This window comes from Nycticebus coucang, chromosome 1, assembly GCF_027406575.1.
Source record: "Nycticebus coucang isolate mNycCou1 chromosome 1, mNycCou1.pri, whole genome shotgun sequence".
Taxonomy (NCBI): domain Eukaryota; kingdom Metazoa; phylum Chordata; class Mammalia; order Primates; family Lorisidae; genus Nycticebus; species Nycticebus coucang.
Window position 1 is genome coordinate 45,438,965 of NC_069780.1, and position 27,499 is coordinate 45,466,463.

Here is a 27,499-nt window from a genome sequence, read left to right on the forward strand (position 1 = left end):
GAGCTAAAGATAAACATCTGGGAGCAGAGGTCACCTGGCAAATTCATGATGGGAAGACACTGTTAAAGGAGACATGAAGATCAACATACCCCTCAACCCACCCATTCCATGTTTTTAGTATCTTGGCAGGAAATACAGCTTCATTTCATTTTATTTTCTTCAATGCCTAATTCAGTAAAGGGAACATAGCAAATGTTTAAAAAATTCCCACCAATTCATTCTCAAATACTATAAACTGGTCTTATTTGTTGTGCACACTTGACCTCCAATGTTTCTCCAACCCATTTCAAATAAACTTTTAGAGTTGACTATGAGTTTACTTAAATCCATTTTTACAATCAGTATGTTCCACTTACACAAGATTTGGAATGAATTCCAAGGTCTTATTTATCTACTCATTGACAGAGAGCTTTGAGACCAACAATGGCTATCTTTTTTCTTTTATTCCTAAGAAGCATTTCATAAAATGTCAAATTCCCAGCAGTGGCTGGCAACTTGTAGAAGCCTAAAACTGGACCCACACCTTTCACCATTAACTAACATAGACTCTCACTAGATTAAAGATTTAAACTTAAGACATGAAACTGTAAAAATACTAGAAGAAAGTGCAGGGAAAACTCTTGAAGTAATCAGCCTGGATGAATATTTTATGAGGAGGACACCCAGGCAATTTGAAGCAGCATCAAAAATACACTACTGGGACCTGATCAAACTAAAAAGCTTCTGCACAGCCAAGAATACAGTAAGTAAAGCAAGCAGACAGCCCTCAGAATGGGGAGAAGATACTTGCAGGTTATGTCTCCGACAAAGGTTTAATAACCAGACTCCACAGAAAACTCAAACGCATTAGCAAGAAAAGAAGAAGTGATCCCATCTCAGGCTGGGCAAGGGACTTGAAGAGAAACTTCTCTGAAGAAGACAGGCACACAGCCTACAGACATATGAAAAAATGCTCATCATCCTTAATCATCAGAGAAAAGCAAATCAAAACTACTTTAAGATATCATCTAACTCCAGTAAGATCAGCCCATATCACAAAATCCCAAGACCAGAGATGTTGATGTGGATGTGGAGAAAAGGGAACACTTCTACACTGCTGGTGGGAATGCAAACTAAGTCCTTTTGGAAAGACGTCTGGAGAACACTTAGAGATCTAAAAATAGACCTGGCATTTGATCCTACAATTCCTCAACTAGGTATATACACAGAAGACCAAAAATCACATTATGACAAAGATATTTGTACCAGAATATTTATTGCAGCCCAATTCATAATTGCTAAATCATGGAAGAAGCCCAAGGGCCCATCGACCCATGAATGGATTAATAAATTGTGGTATATGTACCATGGAATATTATGCAGCCTTAAAGAAAGATGGAGACTTTACCTCTTTCTTGTTTACACGGATGGAGCTGGAACATATTCTTCTTAGTAAAGTATCTCAGGAATGGAAGAAAAAGTATCCAATGTACTTAGCCCTACTATGAAACTAATTTATGGCTTTCATGTGAAAGCTATAACCCAATTATAGCCTAAGAATATGGGGAGAGGAGAAAAGGAGGGGAGAGAAGGGAGGAGGACGGGTGGTGGGACAGTAATTGTACCATCTTACAAGGGTACATGTGAAACTTACTAAATTTAGAATATAAATATTTTAACACAATAACTAAGAAAAAGAAAGGCTATGTTAACCAGTGTGATGAAAATATTTCAAATCGTATATAAAACCAGTGCATGGTACCCCATGATTGCATTAATGTACACAGCTATGATTTAATAAAAAAAAAAAAAAAAATCCTAGCAGCACCTTGTAAACACCTGTTTCAAAAGCACTGTAAGGAAGCGGCCAAAATTTTCTGACAATTATTAACCAGGTCAACAGAATTATTAAAGCTGATTTATTAATGGTCACGAAACAACCAGTTGGGGAATATAAATTCACGCCAGAGGAAGTCATGTAACTGTAAACAGACCCCAAAGGCAGAAAGCTAAAGGGAACTGCGTATCTGCACGGGTTTCTGATGCCAAGCAGTACAGATTGTTCTTTCGGGTTAACACCTAACCTAAGCCCAGTGCCTGGTGGATCGCCTTCTCGAGCTTAGAAAATACCGAATAAACGACCAAGAACACCCGAATAATCACCTCCACTCGAGCAACTATTTTCGCCTTCTCGCTACACGACACAACGTTAACCTCCAAGCCCCCTTGCCCCACAACACAAGCTCAGCTCAGCGTTCCCGCTTTGGGGGAAATGGTCGAACTGTTGCTCTCGCGGGATCTCGCGCCTCGGAATACGCCAACTGGATCGCGCGCCCCATCCAACCCCCGCGGGAATAGAGTTTGGCAGGTCCGGAAAGCCGGGAAATCGCGTGCGGGGGCGGGGTTGGCTCGGCGAGCGTGAAGGCGGGGCCAGCCCCGAGCGGGCGGGGCAGACTTGAGGCGGAGAGAGGGGCGGGGCTTCAGGGACCTGTTGATCGCAGGTGTCCCTGCCCTGACTGGGCCCTGGGTGTTGGGGGGTGTGCGCATGCTCCGCGCGCTGGTCGGGCTCTGGGCGGCGACAGCCAGACGCCTCCGCTCCAGTTGCGGGTGATCTTGGGTCCAGTGGCAATTGATGTTGTGTCTGTCGGTAGTCGGCGTGAGGCGGAGCTGGGCCAGCAAGAGGTAGTTGAGTGGAAGTGCAAGGCCGGTATTTCCCTACCTAGACCGCACGCTTCTCATGCAGGGAGGGTAAAGCTCAAGGTAAGACTCTGGAACTAGTCCGTGGATGGAGAGCCAAAGACCTGCGACCCCCACGGGCCTGGCTGGGACACTCTCGTTCCACCTCCAGACTAGTCTCTCCCCTGGCAGTCGCCCAGCCCTCAGTGTAGGCTGCAGGCGCTCGGCTGGGCGGTTCAGGCGTCCGTGATTACCCAGCCCTCCCGACCCTTCCCGCCGCGTCCTGGCCCTGGGGGAGATGCCTTTGGCCAGGCTGGAGGCGCGCGAGGCGGGAGGCGGCTGTTATTGCTGCGGTCTCGGAGGGTGGGGAAGGAGCAGAATGTGGAGTCCTTCTGGAATTATGAAGCTCCTACACTTCGCCCGGCGACCGCACTGTCTCTCCCGTAGCACACAGCTTTTTAAAGGGATTCAAGGTGGTTAGGTTACCCCCTTGGACAAGGAAGAGAACTGGATTCGTGAAAATCTTGGGATTGATAGTTTCTCAGTGGTAGTAGTAATGTATAATATAAAGTTAATGTTTAGCTTCTCAACAGCGGTGTATGGGACATTTACCAAACTACTTTTAAACAGCGTTGGAGAACAGGAAGTACTCGCACAGGTGTATTAGGGAGGGTTTCTGAAGCCTGCAATCTGAGCGTGTTCTGAGGTTTTGTTACCCCTCCACAAGGTCTTTTTTATCAGTACAAAGTGTGATTAAAGCTTGCAAAACGTACTGCAGGGCTTTATCAGGCAGCAAAGTTTTCCGAACGTTTCCTAATCTGGAAAAAAATATATACATAGTATTTAACACACTAGATACCCACATACGCTTTTTTGCAAGGAATTTTCAAGGCTATTTATGAGGTAGGTTTGTGATTAGGATCTGATTCACTTTTACTTTGTTCTTTAAAGAAAAACCTTGTTATCTTTCTCATTTCAAAGGAGTAGCAAGTTCTAGCACAAATTCTGATGAAAAGGAACTTTTGGTTAAATTGATACTTGTATTTTCTGTTCTTTCCAGTTCCATGATGATGTTACTTTCTCTAAATGATACAAAAAGTAGTTTTTAAAACGACACTTTAATAGGGAGGGACACGTTTTCGCCTAGTTTTTTCTTTCCTTAAAAAAAGGAAAAAAATCACAGTACTCATATGATTTCAGAATGTACTGTTATTTAAGATCTTTTATATTGTTTGGTGTCAAATTAGTTAATTTTAAACTGCAGTATCAGGAAATACAAATTTGATACCATATGGTTTAGAACTTTGTTTTAGAAGGATAAAGTTAAAAATTGAAAAGTTTAATCTCCTTTAAGGTAATGTGTACTTTTAAAAGCCCAAATCAAAGCTGTTTTCCCTGCTGGAATGTTTGGAACTCATCTACTGGATGCAACATTGCTTTATCCTACAACTTTCCAAAAATATATTTTATCTTTATAAAATAGTAGATTAAGCTATCTTACAGAGACGTTTGGTTACTAAAATAGCAGATATTATTTGACAGCGTTTTTTTTTTTTGTTTGTTTGTTTTTTGTAGAGACAGAGTTTCACTTTATGGCCCTCGGGTAGAGTGCCGTGGCGTCGCACAGCTCACAGCAACCTCTAACTCCTGGGCTTAGGCGATTCTCCTGCCTCAGCCTCCTGAGTAGCTGGTACCACAGGCGCCCGCCACAACGCCCGGCTATTTTTTTGTTGCAGTTCGGCCGGGGCTGGGTTTGAACCCGCCACCCTCTGCATGTGGGGCCGGTGCCCTACTCACTGAGCCACAGGCATATAAGGTGTTTCTTAATTATAGACCCCAAAGACAACGTATGGAAAGCTAGGCGGCTTATGTATTACATCTGGAAACATTTTGGATACAGTGTGTAGGTATGGTAGGGCTGAAAAGATTGCCAATCTAGCATACTGTTGCTTTAAGCCCCACTAGTTGTAAGGAAGGAAGTATGTTAATATAGGTCGTCTTTGAAGCGCTAGGTAGAAATCAGTGATGACACAAATATAGCATTAGTATATTATTAATTCTGTCCTGATGATTTTAGAAAATTCTGCATTACAGCATAGGTACATAATAGGAACAAGAAATGGCTGCAACTTGTTCTGCTGCAGATAAAATCTTCAAAGGTCATTTAAATTTTATTTATTTATTTTTTTTTTTGTAGAGACACAGTCTCACTGTACCGCCCTCGGGTAGAGTGCCATGGCGTCACACAGCTCACAGCAACCTCCAACTCTTGGGCTAACGCGATTCTCTTGCCTTAGCCTCCCGAGTAGCTGGGACTACAGGTGCCCGCCACAACGCCCGGCTATTTTTTCGTTGCAGTTGGGCCGGGGCTGGGTTTGAACCCGCCACACTCAGCATATGGGGCCGGCGCCCTACTCACTGAGCCACAGGCGCCGCCCAGTCATTTAAATTTTAAATAAATAAAATCCTAATCTTGGTAAGTTATGAGTTTTTATTAATAATAGGAATACTAGAGATACTACATATGGTATGTAGGATATTTAGGCAAAAAATCTCTGTTCTATGCTTTTCCAAGTTAATTCATGTTCTCTATCAGGAGGACTTGAACTCACAGAACGTGATGATGACTGTGGTCTATGGTTAGAATTGACTTTTAATATAATTTGTTTTCTTTGTGAGATAGGATTTTTTCTTGTCTTTTTCTTTTTGTTTAAGCCTATGAATTTAGTTTTTTGCATTTACAAACATTGTTTGGAGAAGGCTTCTTTAGGCCACCAAAGGTGTCCATGACACATAAAAAGGCTACAAATTATTGCATCTGGTTAAAGAATTTTTGTTTTACATGAAACTTAAGAAAAATTGCTTCATTCATTTATATTTGTAGCTCATCGGGAAATAAAATGTTATGCAAAATCTTTATTTCAATATTTTAGCTGTTTAGTTAACAAAATCGATTATTTGAGATGCCATGGTTTTATTTATTTTTTTATTTGTTTTTGAAGGCAGAGTCTTACTTTGTTGTCCTTGGTAGAGTGCTGTGGATAGCCTGAGCTCACAGCAACCTCAAACTCTTGGGCTACAGCGAATGTCTTGCCTCAGCCTCCCAAGTAGCTGGGATTACAGGTGACCACCACAATGCCTGGCTGTTTTTAGAGAGGGGGTCTCCAACCTGTGAGCTCAGGCTATCCACCTGCCTTGGCCTGCCAGAGTGCTAGGATTACAAGCATGAGCCACTGCACCTGGCCCTAGATGTCATGGTATGTTTACAATTAATTTAGAAATAATTACATTATTCTACACATATTGACACATTGCAAAAAAATTTTTAAGAAATATGTTTTCTTTGGAAGATTTTTATCTTTTGTGCCTTTTTGGTTTAGCATATTTATTCACTTTATTAACATCCTGTATGGTAGACATAGTATTAGGCACTACAGATTCAAAAATTAATAGGACAGTGCTAATGTAGTCGTAGGTATAAATTCTTCCTTTTCTAAACCTTGTCTCTGGCTATTGTCAATCTTCCCCCAACTATATTCAGTTTCCAAAGGTAACATGGTCTTTTTTTTAAAACCCTTGCCTTTGCAAGATTCTGCCTTTCTTCTCTTTCCATTCCCCTTTCAACTTCCCAGTCACCCACACCGCACCTTAAGTTATCTTCAGATCCCTCCAAGAATAGCAGATTACTATACCTTTGTGTTACCGCTGTCCTTTGTACTTTGTATATCTCTTTGTTTGAGATTTATATTGTGTTGCTATAAAGGGAAGACAAGAAAATTAAGGGACTAACTGGTGATGATATGTGAGCTGTCATTTTAAGAAGTGTAAGAAGAGTGCTGGGCAGACAGCTTATAGGATGGTAATGCCAGCAGCGGGAGAGAGCCTTCTCGGGAACCCACAGCCATGAGCAATACCAAAGTACAGTTTGGGGTGTTATGGCTGTATGAGTATCATGTTATTCTAGGAATTTAAATTGTCGTTAAGGAATTTGTAGTTTTCTGAAAAGTTGTACATTGGTCGAGTTCTTCTAAATTAAATCTTCTTTGAGACTTGCATTATCTTTCTGATGGCTTTTAATGCTGTAACTTTGGTTTCTCCTTCTTTCCTCCTACTCCAAAAAGATTTGTAAATGAACATTTGAAATAATAGTCCGGTGAATCCACTCACAAAGTAAAGCATGCCCAAACATTTATTTTATAAATTAGGATTTTTCATGTATTATGTATTTCTAAACTAGTACAGTTCCATAAATGAAATTGCTTATCTACTAAAAATAACATAGGTTTTGAAATAAAGAAACTGACACTTCATTGTACAATTTATCTGATCTCATCAATCTGTATTAAAGCTATCGTTAAGTTTGACACATCAGTTTAAAGAAATGGAGAAAGGATGCAAAGTGGAATATAAAATATGTAATACAGCTTTTACTTTTTCTCAAATATTTGTTACATTGTTAAAAATCATTTTACATCGAAGTTAGTGTTAGGTTATGATTAGCTCACATCTGTTCAATGCCTACTATGTTTTGGGTATCTGTTAGGTTATTTTACACATGGTTTATGATTCTCACAATAGCCCTGTGAATCATTTTATATTGATTATGATTATAGATGATGATACTGATATGCTTGTAATGATTGAGTAGTTGAGTATTATGTTACTGGAAACTTTTTATTAGAAAAGGAATAAATAATTATGAGAATTATAAGGTCAGTATCTAGACATGGATTCCATCCTTGTCAGGAACCCATCAGGGCATTTTTTTGCCCATCAAACACTTTATATACTTTGGTCCTGAGACAATACTACTTCCTTTCCAGTGTAGTGCTGACACTCACCTACCTGTCAGATGGTGGGAAATTGTCTTATACCTCAGTGCCTAGGTTGTATTTTTTTTAATTAAATTATAGCTGTGTACATTAATGCAATTATGGGGTACAAAGTGCTGGTTTTATATACAATTTGAAATACTTACATCAAACTGGTTAACATAGCCTTCACCACATTTTCTTAGTTATTGTGTTAAGACATTTATATTCTATACTTAGTAGCTTTAACTTGTACCCTTGTAAAATGCACCATAGGTGTGGTCCCACCCTAGGTTGTATTTTTTTAGGAACACTTTTTGTTTTTAAGAAAGTTCGTTGTTTTAGATTTCACTTTATTTCCTGAGCTTCATTCAATAAATACTTAATGTGTTTATTAATTACCTACCATGTAATCTGTTCTGTTCTAGATGCTTGGGATTTACTTTACATTCTAAGAGAATTGGGAGGAGAGACAATAAAGAATAAAGACAATCAATTGTGTACTATATTAGAAAGTGAAAGTGCCAGGGAGAAAAGAAAAAAAGTAGAGCAAGGTAAGGGAAATCGGGAATATGAGGTAGAGGTTGTGGTGGTAAATGTAGATCTCATTTAAAAGGTACTTATTAGCAGAGCAATCGGGAGGAGAGAGAGGGCAAAGCCAAACAGGTATCAGGGGAAATGTATTGCAGGCAGAGGAATAAGCATTACAAAGGGTATAAAGAGCTAGAGTTTGCATAATGTGTGTTCAGATTGAATGATGAGGCTGATGTGGTTGGAATGGAGAAGAGAAGAAAGTTATGAGATGAGGTTAGGGATGAAGAGGTAGGCAGGTGGTATAGGGCTGCTATGGTCTGAATATTTGTGACTCCACAATAAATTTATATTTTCTGTTCCCCAATGTGGTAGTATTAAGAGATGGGACTTTGGGGGGTGATTAGATCATGAGGGCTCATGAGTAGGATTAGTGCCTTTATAAAAGAGGGAGGATGTTCACACCTTATGTCATGTGGGGTGCCATTTTTGAATCAAGAGAGTGAACCCTCACCAGACTGCCACCAAATCTGCTGATGCCTTGATCTTGGACTTTCCAGCCTCTAGAACTGTGAACAGTACATTTCTGTTGATTATACATTACCTGTTCTGAGGTATTTTGTTGTAATAGCCCAGTGAATGAAGACAAAGTCCTTGCAGACCATTATAAAGATCTTTTGGATTTGACTGTGAATGTAATTAAGATTCATTGCAAGATTCATTGCAAGGTTTTAAACAGAAGAATGACAAAATGATTTAATTTTAGAAGGATCTCCTTGGCTACTCTTGAGGTTTGACTTTGAGTTACCAGGTAAGGATAGAAGCCAGTAGGCCTTTAGCCAGCTTTTCTATCAGTCTACACAGATGTGGTGGTGGCTAAGACCAGAATTGTAGAATTGGAGGTGGTGAGAAGTGGTCAGCTCCTGACTGAGATGTAAGAGAGAAAGAAGAGTCAAAGATGACACCAAAATATTTGTTCTGAGCAATTGGAGAGATGAAGTTGCCATCTGCCGTGATGGGGAAGAAAGTATAGGTAAAGTACCACTTCAGTTTTGTGCTTTGTGGAGACCAAGGAATGTTAGGGTATTCCTGCTTTGATAATTGTCTTCTCTGTCTTAAAGCAGACTGCTGTGTTTAATGATCATACACATGCACACTTGTTGTTGCTAGTTACAAAAACAATGCGAAGTGAAGGATAGCTCTTTATTAGATATAAAGAAATGGAGCAAAAAAGTGTAAATCATTGAAAATTAACTTTATCGTTTTTATTGTTGGTAATATAGTATTTTTCCTTATTACTTTATTTTCTTTGTTTTACAAATTTCCTAATACAGTTTCAGTTCCTCCATTTCTAGAGTGGCAGTGGTTTTGTACATGAAAGAATAGTCTTCAATTATGCGTTCTTTACCATAATTATCTTTCACCTTTGTAAAAACAAGATATTTCTGTAATAAAAGAGTTGTTTAAACTGCCTCAGATTGCTAGAATTCTTCTGGTTTTTATCTAGTTATTTAAAATAACACCATAACTACTTTTACTAGTAAGATGAATAGTTGTAGCATTATCAGTGAAAAGCCTTCAGTGTACACTGACTAGCTATTTATTGCTTAGCATTGAAAAGATGTTAAAGTGAGATTTTACCTGAGAGTCAGATGGGTAGGCCTGGATACTGTTAAGAATATATTCGAATAGCTTTATTAGCAGTGATTCTCTGCTAACATGGAATTATAGATATTTCTGATTTGTAATTTAATATTTCTATGGTATTTTAGAAATCTATATAATGAGCAAATACTACTTTATCAATCAAAAGAAGAAAATTTAAAGCAGACTTGTTCGGAGAAATAAGATCCTTCAAAGTGATTCTGCCATTGTTCCGTTTTCTTTTTTCTTAAAGATTTTGTAAAGCGTTATAAAATATGTTTATGTATTTATATTTTTAGAAATGTAGAAAAAATTATTTGGCCTCTTTACCTACTTGCCCTGGCAATGGAGGCCCATTCACTGTCTATGGCAAATGTATCCTGCTTTGGAAACTTTCTTACTCTGTAAGCCTGTCTTTTCCTCAATAAACTTTGTTTCATTCATGCCTTAAAAAAAATTATTCATAACATTGTTAATGACAGTAAAGACTTGTTCAAGGGAGGGGGGCAGCTATCACAATAGGTATAAGACCACTGCCTGGGAGAGAGATTAGGCTCAACTCTGACTAGAATAGAAAGTGGGAATTCATAGATAAGGGGTGGGCAGGGGATTGTGAGTGGGAAAAATCACTAAGAAGAAACCTTAGGAGTAAGAGGGGATTCTGGCCAACCCGACTTGACAAGATTCTTGCTGTAGGTAGGGCAGGGTGATCAGCCATCACCGGGGAAGTGACGGAGGAGGATAAGGAACCTATTTGGTATCAAAGATGATCAGATAAGGAGAATGGCTAATTGATTTAGTAGGATTCTTACCAACACTGGACAATGTGTAGATGAACAAGGAAGTACAAAAGTTAGTAGTTAAAAATGAGCTCAGAGGAACCTGTGTTGAGTTTAGTCAAGGAGAGAATCTTTGTCAATACTTCTGACGCCTGTGTCATAAAATACTGAATACTGCAGTTACTTGTGTTGGCCAGGGCCAATCACAAAATCAAAACTGATGTAAAGTATTGAATTACAATTAGTATTGACTTAGGAAGAATTTAGTTTAGAAAACTGTTTTTAAACATATTAGAAAACCTTAAGAAGTCACCAGAGAAAGATGAGATTACCTGCTCTTGGAAGTTGCCACTTCCCCAGGGTTTGAAGTTCAAAGGGAGGAGCCTAAGAGGTAGAGCTATTTTCTTTATCCTTTCATCCAGTGATGGCTGCTTGGATTGATTCCGTATCTTGGCTATTGTGAATAGCGCTGCAGTCAACATGGGGGTGCAGATATCCCCTCCATACACTGCTTTCCTTTCTTTTGGGTATGTACCCAGCAGAGGGATTGCTGGATTTACATGGCTCCTTTTTTCCCCCTGGAACTCATATATTAAGTAAAATAATAAGTATTTCATTCCTACTACTGATTTTTTTGTAATTTGTCTTTATAATTTAAATTCCTTTAATCACTTTATTATACTTTGTAATAAAATAGCGTGTTTTTTTTTTCCCAAATGGATTATATAACAATTATTTTGGGAACGAGTAAATTTAAGTTTTCCTTTTGTTTGCATTTTCAGTACCTACATATAATAAATTTTGATAAATAAGTAAAACATAAGAAATTAAAAATTGATTGCAAATGTATCTTTTAATGAAATGAATTGGATGTGAGTTAGGGCGCCTTGCTTAAAGGAAACTTAGATGACACCAATATTTTCAATCGTTCCTTTGTTTGGCACCCTGAGGTTTTTGTAGTAAGTCCAGAAAGTACAACACAGTGAGATGTAGGACGGGTGAGTGGATGTCTCCTTTTTAAAGTAGAAGAATAACAATTGTGAAAGTGGAGCCAGGAAGGGAGAACTATAGACTGATTGTCAGCCAGGTTAGTTCTAGAAAAGGTGCATTTGGAAGTTGCAGATCTGGAAATTCATTGCCCTTAAAAGCATACCTTCAAACTCTTGGAAGGTCACTGTGTTTCTTTGGGTATGCATATCCCAGCTGGAAGACTGCTGCCTTTGAAAATGAGAGAACCAAGGCCCGAGGTTTGGTGAAAAGTCAGAAAAGGAGGTAATGACTTGTTAAAGGATAATTTAGAAATTCCAAGTAATTGAGAGTTTCTTCTCTGATATTGCTGTGTTCATGGTCTTCCTAGCGTGCTCCCGGAAACTTCACCTTCCCAATTATTTTTCTTAGTGCTACAAGAGTAATCTGAAAACAGCTCTGGTCACCATAAGTATTGGGTTGTAGAGGTAAAAATGTTAGATTGGCACTTAGGATACATAGTTCCCCGTTTTAGCCCTGCCACTTCCAAACTTCAAAAACTGGAGTCAGTTACTAAACTTCATTTGACTTTGTTTTTCTTATCTTGTCAAGTAAAGGAAAAATTTAGTTTAGTTGAGTGGCCTCTTACTTTTTTGACCGTGACGTATAGTAAGGAAGATGGTTTGCATCACAATCTAAGTACATATAAACAGATTATCTTATTGAGACCTAAATTTCTTTAAATAGGATTGATTTATAAATGGTTCATTAAGTGCAAAGCAACCATGTTTTATTACACTACACAGTATCAATAATGAAGGAGCATTAAAATGCAAATTATTATACACTGGTGCAAAGAACATCATGGCTGTCACATTTTAAACTTGTATTCTTAATATGTATGATGTTTAGAACTATTTAACAGTCAAACTCGGGGCATTTAAATATTGCTGAGTTGGAGAGAGAAGTTGGTTCTAAGTGGTATTATGGGTCTTATTTAAAACTGCCTGGGAAGGCTGAGGTGAGAGGGCTCTGGTAATCTGCAGAAGAGTCCCCTTCAATCTCTGGCTGATTACTGGGCATAGGCTGGGGAAAGGAGAGAGTGAAAGCTGAACATGGGAAATTTGAAACTATATTGAATGGATTAAAGCTAAAAACACAATATAACAAACTGTGTAGAATATAACTAAGGTGATGTGGGGGCAAATTTATAGCATGAAATGCTTTTATTAGAAAAGAAGCTCTAAAGTAATGAGCTAAGCCTTTATGTTAAAAAACTGGGAAAAAAAGAGCAAATTAAACCCAAAGTAAACTGAGGAAGAAAATAATAGAGTGGAAACCAACAAAGTAGAAAACAGATAAGCAATAGAAAAAAATCTGTGAAACTAAAAGCAATTCTTTGAAAATAGCAATAAAATTGATAAACTCCTAGCCAAGACCCATCAAGAAAAAAGAGAAAAGACAAGTTAACAATGTCAGGAGTGAAAAAAGGGACACCAATGCTTACAGACGCTAAAAGGATAATAAAGAGTACTGTGCAACTTTTTGCTAATAAATTTGACAACGTAGGTGAAGTAGAAAACTTCCTTAAAAGACAAACTTTGGGGTGGGAATGGTGATTCATGCCTGTAATCTCAGTGCTTTGGGGGACTGAGATGGGAAGGTCACTTAAAGCCAAGAGTTAAGATCAACTTTCTTCAATGAGAAAAATTAACCAAAAAATTGCAGGTATGGTGGTACATGTCTGTAGTTGCAGCTACTTGGGAGGCTGAGATCAGAGTATCCTTTGAGCCCAGAAGTTTGAGGCTGCAGTAAGCTGTGATGGTGCCATAGCACCATAGGATAAAATATCTGCACTCTAGCCTGGGTAATAGAGCCTCAACAAGAAGAAAAAAGTCAATAAGACACGTAACCTAGTGAAATAATGAGTAGAAGATCTGAATGTGTGTTTCTCTGAAGAAGATTTATGAGTGGCGTTAAGCACATGAAAAGCTGCTGGGCTTCATTAGTCACTATGACCATACTCTGGTCCTGCTGTGCACATTAGAACAGCTTAAATATAAAAGACTGACAGTGACAATTGTTGGTGAAAATGTGGAGCATATATGAGAAAATAGTTCTCATATATGAATGATGGGAATTAAAGATTATACAGCATTTAAAAGCCCTGGAAAGCCCTCTGGCAGTTTTTTATGATGTTAGATAAACACCATACAACCCAACAATCCTACTCCTATGTATTTTAAAAAATGTATCCACAGAAATCCTGGCGCTTGAATGCTTATAGTTACTTTATCCACAATAACCCCAAAGTGGAGACAACCCAGATACCTCTCCACTGGTAAATGGATATAAATTTTGCCACTGGTAATGGATATGAAGGTGTGAACAACTACTGATTTGCGTAGTAAAATAGATGAAACTCAGAAGTATTATGTCAAGTAAAATAAACCAAGCATGACAGATTATATGATTCCATTTGTGTGAAATTCTAGAAGAGTTGGAACCATAGGTATAGAAAGCAAATCATTGTTTACTTGGGGTTGAATATGTTTGTTATTACTGTGTAACAAATCACCGCACATTTTATAGCTCACAACAATGCCCATGTATTGTTTCACAGTTTTAGTAGGTAGGAAGTCCAGGTGTTTTCAGCTGAGTTCTCTGCCTTGGTTCTCAAGACTGAGGTCAAAATGTCAAATGGGCTAGGGGAAAGAAGATGCGCTCCAACCTCACCAGGGTTATGGGCGAGTCAGTGTCCATGTAGCCCTGAGGTCCCCATTTTTTTGTGAGCTGTCAGCCAGCGTCTGCTCTCTTGTCCTAACAGTCCCCTCTATCTTCAAAGGAGCAAAGGCACACAGAGACCTTCTCATGCTTCTAATCTCTCTTTTTCTGCTACCAGCCAGAGAGAAAGCTCTCTGCTTTTAAAGACTCATCTGATTAGGCCCAACCAGATAATCTCCCTATGGTATGGTCAACTGTGCCAAATAACATATAGTATAATCAGGGGATTGATATCTTGTTAATATTTATAGCTTCCAGAAAGTAGGAGATGAAATCTGGAGGTAGAAGTAGGTGGTGCACTTGAGAATTATACCTACTACATTGGGGAGGTTTATCGACTGTGAAGGGTCATGGGAGAGCTCTTCGGGGTACCGGGAATGTTCTGTGCTTGGTTATGGTAATGGTTACATGCCTCTATGCGTTTGTCAAAACTCATTGAACTGTACACTACAGGGGTGATTTTTATTGGATGTAATGTATACCTCAGGCCAGTTAATTTTAAAATTCTAATAGAAATTTGATTTAGAAAATAAGTCGATTAGTTCTCACTGAGACACTAGTGACTTCTGAATTGTTTGATTTTTATCTTTTTGAATAGTAAGTAGACTACAATATAAATAAAATAGGAAAAATAATATAGAAGAAAAATAAGGAAAATTATAGCTATGTGTATAAGGAGATTTAGATTAATAAAAGGGAGGAAGGTGCTCTTAGTGATTACTAGGGGCTCCTCTAAACCTCTTACGGTTAGATTTTCTCTGTTGTGCTTTCCTTTTCTACCTGGGCGTTTTACCTGGATGTCATGCAGCTGAAAGGTGAGCAGTTTCAGTCCCAGACCTCTGTCATAGATAGTAGCATTTACGTACAAGATAGACGACTGTGGAGCATGCCTGTCGGTCATCCCTCTGTCCATCCATCTGAATGTGCTGGTATTCTGTGAAATAAAGTAATATTTTCCTTTTGGCCCCAGTATCATCAGCAGCACCATGAACTTGGTATTTCTGGCTTTCTTCCGTCAGCTTACTGTCCTCCTCACGTGTATGCTATTTACCATTTCATCCATTCCTGTGCTTTGTTTTGTTTTTATATATTCATGACTTGAAAATCCATTATTTACCAACACTGAATCTTCCCCAAGATCAATTTCTCTAAATATTTACTCGACTTCCTCCCCGATGTTCTGTAAAAACTCATTTTGTGGCAAATGGAACCCAACATTTTCTGAAATCAGCTCTTTGAGTTGGTGTAACCATCCTACTGTCGTTCAGTGTAGAAACCTGGGAACTTTTCTTCGCTTTCTTCTCTGCTTGGTAAGTTTTGCTGATGTTACTTCTGAAAGCTACCTCGTGTTCATTCCCTGTTCAGCTATTGCTGTTCTCATGCAGGCCCGGGTCTGCTTTCTTCCGCTTTCCTTCACCAGCCTCCCAACTTACCTAGTGCTGATTCGTTTACCTCAAGTTCATCTGTTTTCACTGCCATGGTCTATTTACACCACAAGTCTAAATGTTATTTTCCTGCTTAAAACCAATAGACGCTTTTCACCACCTGTTAGGTAAAGACTAAATATCTTCTGGGACTTTAAGGACCAGCAGTCATCTGGTCCCTGGTTCTCTCTACCTCTTACTTTATCGTGTATACTTCTTATTTTCTTGCTTGGTCTGTAGTGTTTCCACGTACAACACTACATTGTACGTAGTGTTGAAACATACCCCATCCTCCCAACACACACATGAACTTTGCACTCATTTTTTAATATTAATAGAATGTAGGCTGTGTGCCCATGGCTCAGTGGTTAGGGCGCTGGCCACATACACCAGGGCTGGCAGGTTTGAACCTGACCCAGGCCTGCTAAATAACAATAACAACTGCAACAAAAATAGCCAGGAGTTATGGTGGGCACCTGTAGTTCCAGCTACTTGGGAGGCTGAGGAGAGAATTGCTAAGGCCCAAGATTTTGAGGTCGCTGTGAGCTGTGACGCCACAGCACTCTACCAAGGGTGACATAGTAAGACTCTGTCTCAGAAAATAGAATAGAATAGATAGAATAAAATAAATCCGTTTCAAGAATCCTGTTTCTACTTCCACACGGATTTTGTTCTGTTTTATGTTTGGGACCTCAAACAATGCATGTTGCCTTCTTAGGGGCCTATGAAAGAAGTCCTATACCCAGAGGCAGAATTTTACGTTTGCATATTCCTAATGTTACTAAGTGTCACCACTCAGTAAATCTGATTTTCGGATTGCCCTCCAAAATGACAACCTCAGTTTGCAGACCCACCAGTGATGCCTGACATGTTCCTCTTTTCTCACGTGATAGCACCATCATAATGGTGTGTTATTGCCAATTTGATGGGTACAAAGTGGCATTATATTTCCATTTGCAGTTTTCTGAGGTTGAAACTCCCAGTGTTTTAACCATGTGATTTTTCTCCTTCATTGATTTGCGATTTGTAGTTAGTCTTTGCCCATTTTTCTGTTGTATGTAAGGGAAATGGTCTTTTTTTCCTAATCTCTAAGAGTTCCCCTGTATATTCTATATATTATCCTCTTTTGGTTATGGTTATTGTAGCAATCTCATCTCATTCTGTTTTGGGGGAGGGGGTTGTTTTCCTGCGTGTTTTTATAGCCCTTTATATTGGACCAATTTATATTGTCTTTCTTGTTTCCTGTTATAGTCAAACTTTAAATTTCCTCTAAGTCAGTGGTTCTCAACCTTTCTAATGCCATGAGCCTTTAATATAGTTCCTGTGGGTCGTGACCCACAGGTTGAGAACTGCTGCTCTAAGTAGTATTGTAGCAGCGTTCTATAAATTTTAATATATAGCGCTTCGTCATTGAGGTCTGTGCATTTAATAATATATGCTTTTTTCTTTAACTGAAGTAAGGTTTAGTTTGTGCTCACTTCTAATTTATATTGTAGATAAAGAACACATTTTTTATGACGTTGGTTTTTTTTTTTAGAATTTATTGAGCTTTCCTTGGCATCCCTGTATTCAGTGGATTTTTGCATTTTTTTCTAAAATGCATGTTCTAAAATTATGTTCTTAGGTGTACTGTCTTTTTTTGATTATAATTTTCTACAGGCTTACAGTTAACAGCTTAATATTAACCTTTAATTTGTTTTATTTTTTTCCTAAAATTGTTAGATCAAATTTCCTTGGGTTTATACTTTCCTAGTATTTCTTTTTTTGTTTTAATTTTAGGCTGTGAGTATATGTTTATGCATACACACATAACTTTATGTAATTCAGAAATGTGATTAGCATACATACTAAAGTTTTCCAGTCTTTTTGTTTTTTAGGTTGGCTGTCTACCCCATTTTTACATATATACACTGCTCTTGGCTTAAGTGATCCTATAAAGCATATGTGTTTGTACACATATGTATTTTACCCAAATAAGATCATATTAAATTCCTGCCTTTGTAACACACACACACACACACACACATATATTTTACCCAAATAAGATCATATTAAATTCCTGCCTTTGTCTTTTAAAAACACTGCCATGGTCTATTTAGTTCTGAAAGCATAAATAGGCTGGATGTGGTGGCTCACACCTGTAATCCTAGCATTCTGGGAGGTCATGCCAAGTGGATTCTCCTGAGCTCAGACGTTCCATACCAGCCTGAGCCAGAGTGAGCCTCCGTCTCTACCAAAAAAAAAAAAAAAAAAAGAAGCCGGGCATTGTGGTGGGCGCTTATAGTCCCAGCTACTTGGGAGGCTGAAGCAAGAGACTCGCTTAAGCCCACGAGTTGGAGGTTGCTGTGAGCTGTGACACAACAGCACTCTACCGAGGGCCACAAAGTGAGGCTGTCTTAATAAATAAATAAAAAGAAAAGGATAAAAAAAAAAAAAAAAGAAAATCAAAAACACTATGGTAGTTTCCTCTTTTGGTCTTGTCAGTCTCCGGAGCGTGGCTGTGACTCAAGCCCTGCCCTAATGGGGCTCTAGGAGTTGTGGTTGTGGGTGTTTACAATGTTCCTTCCAGGGTATACCTCTTTATCCTGGGGTAGAGCCTAGTCCCTCAGCGTTCACACCCTTGAATAGGTGTCCTTCTTACAGGAAACTTTTTTTATATTAGTAGACACCCTTGTGGTTCTTGTCTGACCTGTGTCTAGTGTATTTCTACCAAGTTAGCCACTCTTGAGAAGAGCCCTTACCAGAAAAGAAGTTAGATTTGGGTGTGTCACACAGAAAGCAGCTTACCAAAACACATGAAATAACAGAAGCTGTTCAGTACGGATTCCAGAGAGCAGAGGGCAGCAGTACCAGCGGAAAGTGGGGAGCCATCTGGGATACCCGCATTCACCCAGTGGGTGGGGAGCGAGAAAGAAAACCTGGAACATGTGGGTCAAAGCCTTGGGCTTCAGGTGTTACCTAGGTGGGCTTCCACAAAGAGTTCTAGTTGGTGGATCTGCAGCAAGCTGCTGCAAGTTCTGTACAGTCACACTGTGACTAAAAGGTAGTCACTGTGGCTTGTCTGTGCACCCATGGGGGTGTGGGTCAGGTGTATCTTGCCTGGCACGGTGGCTCACACCTGCAGTCCCGGCACTTAGGAGGCTGAGGCAGGTGGATTGCCAGATCTCAAGTTCGAGACCAACCTGAGCAAGAGAAAGACCCCGTCTCTAAAAAAATAGTTTGGGCGCTATAGTATGTGCCTGTAGTCCCAGCTACCTGGGGGTCTGAGGCAAGAGAATTGCTTGAACCCCCGAGTTTGAGGTTACTGTGAGCTAAGATACCATGGCACTCTACCAAGGGTGACCAAGCAAGACTGTCTCAAAAAAAAAAAAAAAAAAAAAAAAAGTTGTGTGTAGCTGACCACCCACAGGAGGTAGTCACCAGGAAGCAGTCTATAAGGCAGGTCTCAGGCAGAGGGAAGTAGAAGGAGGGGAGGATGCGGATTGTGCCAAGGGAAACTAAGCCCTGCTCCTGGGGTGAGAGAGTCCAGCTCATATTTCAAATGGATGCAGAGGCCAGGCGTGCTGCCCATGCCTGTAATTCTAACAGTCTGGGAGGCTGAGGTGGGTGGATGGCTTAGGCTCGGGAGTTTAAGACCAGCCTGAGCAAGAGAGAGTCCCCTAGCACTACTAAAAATAGAAAAACTAGCTGGGCCTTGTGGCAGGCACCTGTGGTCCCAGCTACTTGGGAGGCTGAGGCAGAAGGACTGCTTGAGCCCAAGAGTTCTGAAGTTGCTGTGAACTGTGATGCCAAGGCACTCTCCCCAGGGTGACAGAGGGAGACTCTGTCTGAAAAAAAAAAGAAAAGATATCATGATAGGGCGGCGCCTATGGCTCAGTCGGTAAGGCGCCGGCCCCATATACCGAGGGTGGCGGGTTCAAACCCGGCCCCGGCCAAACTGCAACCAAAAAATAGCCGGGCGTTGTGGCGGGCGCCTGTAGTCCCAGCTACTCGGGAGGCTGAGGCAAGAGAATCGCTTAAGCCCAGGAGTTGGAGGTTCCTGTGAGCTGTGTGAGGCTACGGCACTCTACCGAGGGCCATAAAGTGAGACTCTGTCTCTACAAAAAAAAAAAAAAAGATATCATGATAGATAAAATAATGAAAAAAATTTGAAATATTGAGAGAGTTACCAAAGTGACACAGAAGCACACGTAAGCATATGCCGTTGGAAAAATGGTGCCAAAGGATTGGCTTGATGCACGGCTGCCACAAACCTTCAATTTGTTAAAAAGGCAGCATCTGCAAAGTGCTATAAAACAAGATATTCCCGTACCTGATTGTTTTTAATTCATACATTTCATATTTAAATTCCTTTTGACCAGTAGCGTGGCATTTGTGAGTAACATGGAAATTTAATTCACTAAGATTTATCAGTTAGAAGAAGTTTCTTTTTGAGTAATTATACATATCAAGGTACAGAAAAATCTGCATTTTTTGAAAATGTATAATTCTGTGTGTAAGATAGATAACAATATACAGTCTTCAGACATGTATTTGTTATACAAAACAATTTAATGTTGATATAGGGTACCGACTAAGGTCTAATTTAATTCTAGTTTTTTGTAGAATATTTTCCTTATGAAACCATCCTTGAAAGACTACAAGCTTTAGATTGCTAGAAATTCATGTCACATTGTCATCTTAAAAGATTTTAATAAACGGCTTGGCTCCCATAGCTCAGTGAGTAGGGCGCCAGCCACATACACCAAGGCTGGCGGGTTCAAGCCTGACCCAAGCCTGCTAACCAGCAATGACAACTGCACCACCAACAAAAAAAAATAGCCAGGCATTGTGACAGGCACCTATAGTCCCAGCTACTTGGGAAGCTGAGGCAAGTGAATCACTTAAGCCCAAGAGTTTGAGGTTGCTGTAAGCTATGACACCAGAGCACTCTACTGAGGGTGACATAATAAGATTCTGTCTCAAAAAAGATAAAAGAGGATTTTAATAATGAAATATGTTTTCCTTTTCATATCTTAGAATTTATGGGTTCTAAGGCTTTTTAAGATATTTTAATACTAAATTCAGTATTTGTGTTCAAATAGTAAGATAGGAATTTTCTTATTAGCATTGACTTTTATGTAAATCTTTCTTTTTTGTCTTAACAGATTTGCTTTGCAGTCACATTGATATGAAATCTGGAGTCACCTTTGATAACTTCACCTGGGAAAGAGAGATGTCTTTCTTATTAAAATAATATAAGGACAACAAATGACCAAAGGAATCATGCCAAATTCCACCTCTACATCTGTTTGTATCATCAAGACGTATTTTTTAATCCACCAAGACAAATGACTTGTACATTAAAGGAAGTGATTTGTTCATCAGTATTTTTGGCAGTTTTAAAGAAATTTTTTTCAACTTAACTTTATACAATTCTCATAAAATTTACATATAAAAAATTTTAAGACCTTGTTTAAAATAGCTTTATATGTGAGTGCTTAGAACTTCAGCATTCACACACAAATTTTTACTTGTCGAAGTCCTCAAAAATTTACATCAGGAAAGATATGGACTTGGAAACTTGTATTATTGAAACAGAGTACAGTGCATTTAAGTGGACACGCGAAAGCATCCTCCATTTTGTCATCAGAAACATCACATAAAAGCGTACAGTTCTTTGCTTTAATGCAAACAAAGTTGCTTGAAAATGCCCTGGACAAAATTCTTACGGAAACCCGGTGGCAATCTTGGAAAAGCTTATCAACCTGGGAGTATGTTATCTCTAGCCCCTACCAAAGGCTTGTTAAATGAACCAGGGCAGAACAGCTGCTTTCTTAATAGTGCTGTACAGGTGAGACCATAATTGCTACATTTTTAAAAACACTTTTCAACAAATCTCATGTTCAGTGCTTCTTTAACTCATATATTAAATATAAAGTTATTGACTAGAATGTTAAAAGTGATACAACAAAAGGTAGCAAACGTTTTTTGGTGAGGCATTGTGGTTTTCATAATAAATAGAAATGGTTTCAATAGAATGATGTATTACTATGATATTCTTTTGATTTGAAGCATTGATTTAGTAAATTAAGAATAGTTTTCTAAAATATGTAAAAACGTTTGTTTTATTCAGCTAACACCCCCACTCCCCTTTTAAAAAGAAATCAGCATGACTCTCACTATATAGAATAAAAAGAAACAAGTTGCTTGGATTGAAATGAAAATGCAGTTTTTTGGTCTCAGTACTTGAATTTCCTTTACCTCCAGCTGTGTTCTTTAAATCATCTCCATAGAATCATGATTTGGGCATTACTATTTTGGTTTAATTGGAAATTAATCCATTTTGCAACAGTCCTTTCTGGAATTCTTTTAATTAACTGTGTGTATTAACTAATATTCTGCCTTAGGTAAGTATCTTTTCTTAGGGGTAATAATAGTTTTATTCAGCAGGTCCAGATTTTGTAGGAACCTGTGTTCTTCTGACCATTTCCTATACAGTAATAAAGATGAGGAGAATTTAGAATGTTGAAATGTTTTTCTATTGACCCTAGAACATACTTTAAAAAAATTCAATTAAAATGACATTTTTCTTTCAGTACTAACAGATTTTGCATTGATGTGTTTTAGCTTGTTATTTCTAATGAATCTATTCTGATCTTTGTTTCTCTGAATATATATAACATGTTCTTTTTCTTTGCTTGTTACTGGTTAAAGCAATTTAATGATGATGTATATTGACATAGTTTTCTTGTCTGTTATGTTTGCGTTTGTTGGACATCTTGGATCTGTGGGTTTGTAATTTTAATCAAATTTGGAAACTCTGGGGCTACTATTTCTTCAGATAATTTTCTGTCTCTTCCCTCCTTCCAAGGACTTCAACTGTCTATAAAGTTGGTTGTTTGAAGTTGTCCCACAGCTCACTGATGCTCTATTTTCTTTCTCAGCCTTTTTTTTCTGTTTTTGTATGGTTTCTATTACTATGTCTTCAACTTCATTAATCTTTTTCTTTGTGATGTCTAATCTGCAATTAATCCCATCCAGTGTTTGTTTTTTTTTTTTTAATCATAGACATTATAGTTTTCATCTCCAGAAGTTTGGTTTGGGTTGTCTCCAAATCTCTTTTGTGTCTCCACTTAGCATGTTCAGTCTCTTAAACATATGAAATATACTTGGAGTAATTGTTTTTGTGTGAGAGTAGGCACTGTTTCTTCTGATCCTGGGAACACTTCTTTCCCTGGCCTCAGCCAGATTATTCAGAGAATGCAGCTAAATACTGGAGGGGCGCCCCCTGCTGATCCCTGATGTTACCTCTCTGTGCAGCTCTCTCCTCTGCAGTGTTTGCTCTGCCACCTCTAGTAGATTTGGGGGTATCTGATGGTCCCTGACATAAAGATGTGTGCCATATAAACGAATTCACAAAGCCAATCCTCATTGACAAGATGACTTCTTTTCTTTTTGAGACAGAGAGTGTACTCTCTGGCATCACAGCCACAACAACCACAAACTCTTGGGCTTAAGTGATTCTCTTGCCTGAGCCTCCCAAGTAGCTGGGACTACAGGTGCCTGCCACAACGCCTGGCTATTTTTTTTTTCTTTGGTTGTTGCAGTTGTCATTCTTGTTGAGCTGGCCCGGCCCGGGAACCCTCCAGCCTCTGTATGTGTCCGGTATCCTACCCACTGAGCTACGGGTGCAGCTGACAAGATGACTTTTCAAATAGACTTTCTGTCAGAAATATTAAAACGAATTTGTTTTTGTTAATAACCTTTTGTTTTTAGTTGGGAGAAGGGTGAGATCATGAGTGCATTTTCTTAGTTACATTATTTGAGGAGATGACTAAAAGATTAGGGAAACTTGAAGATCTTATGTATGGTAATGCTAATAACAGCCACAAATAGCATTTGTTATTCACTGCAACAGACCCAGCTCTAAACATATTACTTATTATTATCTATGATTTAATCCTTACAAGAACTCTATGACACAAGCCCTTGTTATTATTCCTATTATATAGAATTCAGATTTTTCAGAATGATTTTAAGTACTGGGCTGGTTCGTTTCACCTGTTAATAGTCTTTTTTGTTTGTTTTGTCTTTTTCTTTTAGTAGCAGGTGATAAATGGAAAATTGCAGGAAATATGCTCTGGTTATATATCCCCTTTCTTGTTGGGTGTACAGTGATCACACAGACTTCTGCTCACCCTTTTTTCTTGCCACAATGCACTGAACCCTATTTAGTATGCTCTGGCTTTAAAGTCTAATGATATTTCCTTTTTAGATTTCCAGTTTGTTCCAAGTATTATAATCACTTCCTCTTTCATGTCTCAGCCAAATCCTCCATTTAGTATCCCGTGTTTCCTGTTCATATCAAGTCTTTAACTGAGGAGTTAAGTTTTACCTTGTTCTATGCCTGTCATGGTTTTTCCTGTAAAACAATAAGAATATCTTTTAAATCCTTTATTACATGTGTAATATGTATATAGTGGTTGTATGCTTGTTATTATTTCTAGTGGTTGTACATGTCTGATTCAGGAGATTAAAAGAAGTCACTTATTAAGTTTTATAAGTTTTTAAATATCTAAATTTGTCTTTTTTCATAGTAAGAAAAATCTCACTGTTTCTTTTTCCTTCACATCTCATTGTTTTTTAGGTTTTATGGCAACTGGATATATTCCGACGAAGCTTGCGGGTTCTCACTGGACATATTTGTCAGGGAGATGCCTGCATATTTTGTGCATTGAAGGTAACATTTGAGTAGTTGTGAGCAATTACTTGTAGTTATGAATCAATTGTTTCTCCAAAAATTTGATTTTGATAGTTGACATTTTCAGTTAATTTGTTTGTAACTAGAGTTCACCTCTGAGTGATTTATAGTTTTAAAGACAAATTCTAGGACTTATTCAGGTTTAGGTTGTCATTTCCCACTTTTACATAAGTATGGTTAAAAATTCATATTCTAAGTATATAAAATGATTAGGAACATTGTATTTTTCATTGTTTTGAAGTAATTATTCATTTTAACAAATGTTTTTCAGCTTCTGCTGAGTTTTGGGTTCTACCAGAGTTATTGAGTATACAGTAGTGAATGAAACTGATAAAAACCCTTGTTTTCATGTAGCTTACATTCTTACAGGGGAGGAGATGATAAGTATGCTAAATGTCAACACACCTGGATAGAGGAGGTTAGATACTACGAATTGTAGCAGTGGGAAAATGCACCAGGGACAGAGACTAGGGAACGTGGAGTGGCTGGGAACGCCTCACTGAGAAAGTGGCAGTCGACGTAAGACCTGGAAAAGGTGAGAGTGAGCTGTCAGGCCAGTGGTGGAAGGGCCTTCCTGGCAGACAGAGAAGCAGCAGCCACAAAGGTGGCGGTATACGTGAAATATTCCAGGAATGCCAAGGAAATCTGGGTGGCAAAGGCTTCGTGAGGAAGAGAGAAGGAGCCTGGGTAGTGAGCTCAGAGCTGAGAGTGGTCCGGGGGCTTTACAAGGTGCCTGCAGGCTCTTCTGCGCTCTGCCTTCTCCCGAGTCTAATTCCTTGAATACGGACCGCCCTTAATGACTGATTTCTATCCAGTAGAATGTGGCAGAACTGGAGCTGCAGGACATCTAAGGTTGGATTAGATTAGAAAAGGTGACACAGCTCCCACCAGTTCTCTCGAGAAGAGTCTTTCTTAGAAGTGAGCCACCACGCTGGGAAGAAGCCCCGTGGCCGTGCAGCAAGGCCACACGGAGGAGCAGAGGTCTTAGCCAAGCGCTAAACAGGAGCGTGACCTTCAGGTGGTTCTTCTAGGTCCCAGCTTCCAAAATGTTCCAAGTGACTCCCAAGTGGAGCAGAGATACGCTGTCCCTGACACCTTGCAGATTCATCATCAAAACAAATGTGTCTTATTTTTAGTAACTAAGTTTAGGGTGGTTTGTTACTGGGCAGTAAATACCTGGAAAGGGGTTCAGATTGTAGCGGACTTCAGAGGCCTTTGTGAGGACAATGGCTTTTTATCTGAGTGATGTAGGGAGTTTGGGGAAGAGTGATAGGACCTGTTTTAACTTGGTAGAACTCCTGAACTATATCCTTTTGGCTGCCCTGCTGAGAAGAACAGAAGGAAGGCAAGCAGGCAGTTCCAGTTCAGTGTATGTATATTAGCAACTATTTTTGTCATTGAAATCTTTCTTCCCAGAATTTAAGATTTTATTAACATGTTTTAGAGATAAATGTTTTATTCTTTAGCATTCTTGAATATTCTTTTTTTAATTTTTTTTATTAAATCATCAATGCATAGATCATATATATACATTAATGGGTTTATGGGGTACAATGTGCTGATTTCATATAGAATTAGGGACGTTTACATCACACTGGTTAATATATACCTCATCATGTTTACTTAATTATTGTGTTAAGACATTTATACTCTGTACTTAATAGATCCGACATGTACCCTTGCATTATGAACCATAGGTGTGATAAAAAAGATGGAAACTTTACCTCTTTGACATTTACATGGATGGAGCTGGAGCATATCCTACTTAGTAAAGTATCTCAAGAATCGGATAAATTATCCAGTGTACTCAGTACTATTGTGAAACCAATTTATAGTCACTCACACATTCATATGAAGAATAGATCACAACTATGGCCCAGGAGGGAGGAGGGGGGAAGGGAGGGGAGGGGAGAGGTCAGATCAAGGGAGGGTGAATGGTGGGATCACACCTATGGTGCATAATGCAGGGGTACATGTCTGATCTATTCTTGAATATTCTTAATAAACACACACATACATACACAGGGAAAGAAGAAAAAAGTCATTTACATGTATTAATTGCTTTCTGTTCAAAACTTAGTTACTAGAAATAAGACACATTTATTTTGATTAGAAATCTGCCATTTAGCAGATCTGTGCTCCATTTGGCATCACCAAAAGAGGAAATTTTATATCCTCTTTTTGAGAACATAGCAAAATAGGGTTATTGTTAGGAGATGTAGAATGATCCCAGATCAAATTACAGTATCACGTTTTATTTACTCCACAGTAAACTTTGAATGTTTTTTCCAACTGTAAAACCTGGTGTAGTTTGATTTCCTACTCCAGCTCTTCATAGTCACCTACTCTTTCCCTCTGCTTGCCTTCCTCCCCATAAGTACATTACACTTTAGCCAAACGTCCTTCATTCCTCAGAGTTGGCTCCCACTTGCAATTCTTTTCACTGTCATTCCTTTTGTCTGGAATGCTCAGATGTCCCTCTGTCTGACAGCCTTATTTCCTTTGCCTCTCCTCATGTGTTTTTTTGTTTTGTTTTTTTCCCCATCAGTGGAGTCTTCCCTGACTACCTTAGGAAAAAAGTAAGCTGCCTCTCTGCTTCATATCTCCGGCATTCCTAATCCCCATTGGAGTGCTTTATTTTTCTCTCTGGTATTATATTTATTTTTCTTCATTGGACTTACCACATTCTGACACATTATGTAATTACTTCTTTGGCTTATGTGGGGAGGGTTGTTGTCTGCTTTAGAGTAGAAAAATGCTTGACACAAATACTAAGCAAGCAAAAAAACATCTTTGGAATGAATGACAATCTTGTATAGGGTTAACATCTTAAAAATTCTGTGGAAATGTTAGTTACCTAAATGAGCGATAAAATCTGAAAAGCATTTTTCTTGGTTAAATTCAGTAAGGAAAATAGCAAACCAGATTAACAGCTATAATCTCACATTCTTGAATGATGTTTCCATAGTTTCTTAGGCCTAGCTTAGGCATACAGGCTGGATATCCCTTACCGGAAATGCTCAGCAGCAAAAAATGTTGTGAATTTTGAATTATTTTTATTTATTTATTTCTTCTTTTCTTTTAAGGATTTTTAATTTTTTTGGTGAGGGAGGCTTTGGGAATATTTGTGTTTATATGTATATTCACTGGTTGAGCATCCCA

The 27,499-nt window shown here is 38.7% G+C and overlaps 1 protein-coding gene across 1 annotated transcript in view; it reads left to right on the forward strand.

Moving 5' to 3' along the window:
• The first annotated feature begins 2,492 nt into the window (after positions 1-2,492).
• The window catches only part of USP53 (ubiquitin specific peptidase 53), a 64,448-nt gene continuing 39,441 nt past the window's right edge, over positions 2,493-27,499 (forward strand). Inside the window, exons 1-3 of the mRNA XM_053572567.1 lie at positions 2,493-2,739; positions 20,742-21,427; positions 24,224-24,316. Of these exons, the coding sequence (XP_053428542.1) occupies positions 21,284-21,427; positions 24,224-24,316 (237 nt within the window). The 5' untranslated portion in view covers positions 2,493-2,739; positions 20,742-21,283. The remainder of the gene's footprint in view (positions 2,740-20,741; positions 21,428-24,223; positions 24,317-27,499) is intronic.